The sequence below is a fragment of the Cucurbita maxima genome, unplaced genomic scaffold (assembly GCF_002738345.1).
Source record: "Cucurbita maxima cultivar Rimu unplaced genomic scaffold, Cmax_1.0 Cma_Scf00022, whole genome shotgun sequence".
NCBI lineage: Eukaryota > Viridiplantae > Streptophyta > Magnoliopsida > Cucurbitales > Cucurbitaceae > Cucurbita > Cucurbita maxima.
The window spans coordinates 362,544-369,084 of NW_019272038.1; the positions used below are offsets into that span (position 1 = coordinate 362,544).

General features: G+C 40.5%; 1 protein-coding gene across 1 annotated transcript; it reads left to right on the forward strand.

Moving 5' to 3' along the window:
* The first annotated feature begins 815 nt into the window (after positions 1 to 815).
* Positions 816 to 5,323, forward strand: LOC111496547. Its single transcript, XM_023147019.1, has 3 exons — positions 816 to 1,321; positions 2,719 to 2,954; positions 3,092 to 5,323. Exons 2-3 carry the CDS (start codon positions 2,721 to 2,723, stop codon positions 5,150 to 5,152), a joined length of 2,295 nt encoding a protein of 764 aa, XP_023002787.1. The 5' UTR covers positions 816 to 1,321; positions 2,719 to 2,720; the 3' UTR covers positions 5,153 to 5,323.
* Positions 5,324 to 6,541: the final 1,218 nt, after the last annotated feature.

Consider the following 6,541-nt stretch of genomic DNA (forward strand, 5'->3'; position numbering starts at 1 on the left):
CCTTTTTTTTTTTTTTTTTTTTTTTTTAATTACAATTTTCAAATTTTAATTTTATTTAATTTTCTTCTAAATCAAAATCAATTATTTAAATATTGAACCATTGAGCATAATCCAATAAATTCTCGCAAGTATTTTTTAAATTATTAAAACTCACATCAATTTAAGTGCTATTTAAAATTTAAAAAAAAGAGCAGCACGTTTCAATATTTTTAATTATTTATTGATTAATATTCTGTTCCTAACTTTTTCTTTTTTTAAAAAAAAAGAAAAAGAAAAAGAAAAAAAACCCCTTTTCCACTTAAAGTTGGAAATCTCTCTTTCTTATTTAATCATTTTCTTTTTAACACAATTTATTAAATTAAAATTAAAATATTAGAGAATTAAAGTTTAAAAAATTATAATATAATTTATTTAAATTTGATGGGTAATAAATAATAATAATAATAATATTCGTAGAAAATAAGATTGGACAGCATGAAAAGAGAGCCACCAATGGAGTTTCACTGCTATAGCCTGACACAAGATCAACAAATCCGCCAATAAAAAAATAATAATAAAAAAAAAACAAATCCCATTTCTGTAATTTTGAGTTACCACAAGGGCATTTTTCTTCTTCATCCAAATCCTCATTCTTTCCGTAGTACACAACCACGGGACCCACACCAAATTTCCGAATTAATAACTTGAAAATGAAAACAAAAATAAAATCTTTTTCCAAAATTCTGCTTCCTTTTATTTCCTTCATTAATCTATTAATTAAAACAGCTAATGGGTTTAGAGCGATTGCATTATATTCTTCCACAACTGTGATTTAGGAGGCGGGATTCTGAGATATTTGTCCTTCATTATCTGTTCATAAAGGGAGCGCGAATCTTGAAGAAATCGAAGCACTCCATTTCTTTGATTTCTTTGATTTCTTTGATTTTGGAGAAAAAAATTAAGGAAATAGTTAAACAAAGGAAGAGGAGAGAATAAAGTGGAAGCGGATGTTGACAAATTTCGGGTCACTTCATTGGGAGTTTGTTCGCTTGTTTGTTGTGGGTATTGCAGATTTCCCTTCTAGGATCTCTCTCTAAAAGACCTCTTCTCTATCTTTTCATCTCAAAAACTTTGAAATCTCTGCTTCTTTTCTTCAACCCCATGACGATCTAAACCCCTTTTCTCATGGCTTTCCGATATTCCCAACTTGTTCTTAATCATTTTTGATATCTATTGCTTTATTATTGTCTTTGATGGAGGGAGTTCGATGAGATTCTGAATGGGGATTCTCGTTATTTGTTGAATCCGAGAGCGATTTTTGATTGTGCGGTGTTCGATTGAGGTAATTTTGTTCTGTTCTTCGTTTTTTTGATTATTTGATTGATGGGTTTTTTTGATTATTTGATTGATGGGTTCTTTTGGTTTGATCGTTTGATTACTTGGTTTAGCACTTTGATTGTGTTTTTCCCACTTTTGGTTGGTTCTGTGCTGTATTTTGGGGAATTGTTGGGTGTTTGTGGTTTCTATGATTACCCTTTTGGCTTCATCATGCATTTGCTTTTGCACTGAATTTTAGGATTCTGATGATTTTGATTGGTGGTTTGCGCCAATATCTGGGTTGCTTTGTTGTATTGACTTTTGTAGACTTTTTGCTTTGTCTTTTTACTGAGAGAAGACTTCTTAAACACTGAATTTTCCTTGTGGACTTTCTGGGTATCTCTGGAGACCTTCCATTTTATCTGTAATTTCTTTGAGGCAAAAGCTTGAGCAGATTGGCCTGCTTTGGAGTTCATTGTCACATGTTCTCTATGGTTCCTCTTTCGATTGAATTTCCATTTTCTGAGTTCACTGGTTGTATTGCTGATGTTGTACTCTCGTTATGAGGTTCGAGTGTTTGAATTATGATGGATCTACTAGGGGGCTTGGGCTGTTACAAATGGGATAAGAGTCAGACATCGGGCGGTGTGCCAACGAGGATGTTGAGACTTGAAGGGGGGTGCACACCGGGCAGTGTGTTAGCGAGGACGTTGAGCCCTGAAGGGGGTGGATTGTGAGACCCCATATTGATTGGAGAGGTGAATGAGTGCCAGCGAGAATGTTGGGCTTCGAAGGGGGTGGATTGTGAGATCCCACATCGATTGGGGAGGGGAAAGAGTGTCAGCGAGGTGTTGGGCCCTAAATGGGGGTGGATTGTGAGATCGCCCATCGGTTGGAGAAGGGGAACTAGTGTCAGCAAGAACATTGGGACTTGAAAGAGGGTGGATTGTGAGACCCCACATTGATTGGAGAGGGGAACGAGTGCCAGCGAAAACGCTAGGACCTGAAGGAGGGTAGATTGTGAGACCCCACGTTAATTGTAAAGGGGAACAAGTGCCAACGAGGATGCTAGGACCTGAAGGAGGGTGGATTGTGAGACCCCACATTTATTAGAGAGTGGAACGAGTGCCAGCGAGGACGCTCTGCCCCGAATGGGGATGGATTGCAGTTGGAGAGGGGAACAAAACATTCTTTATAAGGGTGTGGAAACCTCTCCATAGTAGACACATTTTAAAAACCTCGAAGAAAAGTCCAAAAAGGAAAATATCACGACTCGGGTGGTTACAGTTCTGTTTCTTATAAATCATTTTGGTGTGTTTCTTTGAAGGCAAATGATTATGAACTTGGGATCGATATGATTAAGAGTATGAACTGCATCTTCAATGGGATTCCTTCCTAAAGTTGAACTCTTATAATTTTCAGGAATGGGAACTAAAGTGCAATGCAAAAGTTACTTGCCAGGATTTTACCCAATGAGGGAACTTAACAATGATACTAGCAGCCATAATTGGCACCTATTTTATGGTGAAAGAGCCTTCACAAATGCACAATATCCCAATGTGTTCTTTCCAAGAACTAACACAAATGGATATCTAGGCGATGATAAGAACGTGGTGAAGCAGAAAATGCTTGAACATGAGGCCATCTTCAAGAATCAGGTGCATTTCTTCTTCTATCTTCCTGAACTCTCCATACAATGTTCTTCATTTCAACATGATTGAGTTAAGTTTTTAATGAAATCTCTCATTGGAAGTCTAGCTATAAGCCAGATATTGCTTCTTGTGTCGAACTGCAGGTGTTCGAACTGCATCGTCTATACCGAAAACAACGAGATCTAATGGCTAAAATCAAATCTACAGAGCTTTGCAGAAATCAGTTAGCTGTAGACTCATTGCTCTCTTCTAGCCCCATGACATCTCAAGTTACTTCTGAAGATGGTTCGAGACGGAATCTGCCATATTTTCGTGTGGGGAATTCGTCTAATGCCAGGTTTTCTATTTCAGGTGTTGAAGAAGTTCATTCTTCTATGATTTCTAGCCAGAAGCCTTTTTTTTTTTCATTACAAAACGACACGAGGGACGTGCAGGTTCTCGAATCCAGACCGACAAAGTTTAGACGAAAAGTGTTGGATCTTCAGCTCCCTGCTGATGAGTACATTGATAGTGAGCCTGACATATCAAGTCACCATCACAACAAGAACCAAATGATTGATCTTGGAAGGGATATCAAGTTCTATGCTGCTGATGATGGCGAGCAGCCTGGTTGCCCGCAAAATGCTCGTAAATCGGGCGCTCGTTTTGAAAAGAATACAAGTTGTTCAAGTGATTTGGATAATAATAACATTCTTCAGGGACTTCAAACTAAAATATGGCCTGTTTCTTCTCAACCTGTAAGTTCTCTCTATGAACTTCATGAAGCTCCATTGTTTCATTCAACAGATAAAGATAGTGTAGAACAGTCGAGAGACGGGTCGGTTTTCGGTTGGCAGTTTACCAAAAGATGTCATGAGAAGATCAAGGGTGAACCATTGAGCTCGAGCTCGTTCGTCCCTATGCCTCCTGATTTTATTAAGTTCTCATACTATAACAGGGCTGTTCTTGGGTGTTCATCTGAGTTCAAGGAAGAAATGGGGCACCCCTCTTCTGTCAGCTGCAACTTTTGGAAGCAGGGTAATGGTAACGATCGAACTCCGAAAGACTTGAGCCCTTCCATTGCGTTGAAACTCCTCGAGGACTCGAGTTCTGTGGACATGAAATGTACAAAAGAGAGAGGTTTTAAAGAAAATTGTACATTGTTGCCTTGGCTCAGAGGAAAAACTGGTCATTTGCTTAGTGATGATATCTTCAACAAAGAGTTTGAATCAGACAAGTCTTGTAAGAGTCAAAAACTAAGAACATTATCAGTTTCTGAGGGATTGCAGGATCCCAAGAAAGCAGTATTTGATATCAACTTGCCTTGTGATCCTTTGGTTGCTGAATTGAATGCACCAAAAGTTCTCATTGATTTGAACTTGAGTCTAAGCGACGACGACGAAGAACATTTGATACCGACACCTAAATCGAATGTCCGAACGTGGGGAGAGATAGATTTGGAGGAGGCTCCTGCAAGTACTGATGAAATTAGAGAAACCACGCCCGAATTAGACTCGAAATGGCGATACGAAGCCGTAAACGAACAAGATGGGGTCATGGAATTAGCAGCAGAGGCAATAGTTTCCATTGCTTCATCTGTTTGTGACAGCCATTTGGAGGATTGTATGGACAATGCCTTTGATTTGTTGGTGGAGATGGCTGTCTTATATTCAAATGATGATGAAAATGAGTATGAAGAAGGGATGGATTCGTTTGAATCCATGACATTGGGGCTAGCAGAAGCCAAGGAAGAGGAGTATATGCCTAAGCCACTGGTTCTTCCAGGGCATATAACAATGGAAGAAGATGCAGCTAATGTACTGCAAAGCCGCCCTCGGAAAGGGCGGGCAAGGCGAGGCAGGCAACGGAGGGACTTCCAAAGGGACATACTTCCAGGCCTTACTTCTCTATCAAGACAAGAAGTTACAGAAGATCTTAACACATTTGGAGGGCTAATGAGGGCAATGGGTCATGCGTGGAATTCGAGCTCGACGAAGAGGAACTCGTTGAGAAACGCTGCGTGTGGCAGAGGAAGGCGACGATCCATGACTAGCAGCAGCAGCAGCAGCCCCTCTACACAGCCAGCTGAGAATGTTCCTAGTAATGCTGATGCTGCTGATGAGATGGGACTTGACAATAGGAGGCTGACAGGGTGGGGGAAGGCGACGAGACGGCCCCGTCGACAACGAGTCCCGGTCGGTAATCTTGCAACGATTGTGCTTTAGTTTAGAGATGGTTTGGATTGTACATTTTTGAGCTCAAATGCTTGTCCTTCCTATATCTATCTATAGCAGAAACATTAGGTCTTGCTTAGATTACAATGATGGATCTATTGGTCTCAGATTTGAATATATTTATCTCTGTTTTCTATACAAATGAAGCCATTGTTTTGTATTTTGATTCAAAATGTATTAATACGTTATTCCTCTTGATTTCGTTCATGCATTTAGCTGTTTTTTTATATCATCTTTGGTCTACACTCACATAAAAAATGTTTCGTTATCCTTCTCAATTGACGTGAGATCTTACAATCCACCCCCTTCGAAGTCTAGCGTCCTCGTTGACACTTGTTCTTTTTGTTCCCCTTCCCAATCAATGTGGGATCTCACAATCCACTTCCTTTCGGTTCTTTTTATTCTCCTTCCCAATTAATGTGTGATCTCACATTCCACCTCCTTTCGGGGCCAGCGTTCTCGTTGACACTCGTTCCCTTCTTTAATCAATGTGGGGCCCCCCAATCCACCCCCTTCGGAGCCCAACGTGTTTGCTGGCACACCGCCTCGTGTCCACCTCTTTTTGGGCTAGCTTTCTTGCTAGCATATTGTCCGGTATTTGGCTTAGCAGATATTGTCCACTTTGGACTTTCTCCTCAAGTTTTCCCACCCCTAATAAAGAATGTTTTGTTCCTCTTTTTAACTGATATAAGATCTCCCACCATCATACTCTATTATAACTAGACGAGAACAACTGCGAAATTATCTATAAAAAAAAAAAAAAAAAAAATTAATGAGTAATCAATGAATTAAGGAAAAAAAATCATTATATATATGGATAGGCACAACATTTATTTATTTATTTTGAAGTTTAAATCCAATAATATCAACACAAATTGACCCACTACCTAAAAAATAAAATATTTTTTAAATAGATTTTGATGAATGCATGGATAGAAGTGGAGTCCCATCATATCAATAAACCCTTTTTCCTCCAAAAGAATGCTCAATTTCTTTTATGTCACATTGCGCCCTTAAATACCCATAACTCACCCTACACCCTTTACTCTTCTTTGTCTCCATATGTCTCTTTCTAGCCTACTTTACCTAATTCTACCCTTCCTTATTATGCCTTTCAACCCTAAATTAACTCCCTTCACACATTTTACCCTAAAAAGATAGCTCTATCCATCTCTACCGAATACACTTACGGGTCTCATTCTTAAGTCGGGTCTATAACAACTTGGTACATCATCCCCCCCCCCCCCCCCCCCCCCCCCCCCCCCCCCCCCCCCCCCCCCCCCCCCCCCCCCCCCCCCCCCCCCCCCCCCCCCCCCCCCCCCCCCCCCCCCCCCCCCCCCCCCCCCCCCCCCCCCCCCCCCCCCCCCCCCCCCCCCCCCC

Excerpts from the sequence above, each read along its gene's own strand:
- LOC111496547 (XM_023147019.1), top strand. The coding sequence starts at position 2,721 with ATGGGAACTAAAGTGCAATGCAAAAGTTACTTGCCAGGATTTTACCCA. Across the intron at positions 2,955-3,091 it reads AGGCCATCTTCAAGAATCAG|GTGTTCGAACTGCATCGTCT; the intron begins GTGCATTTCTTC and ends GTCGAACTGCAG.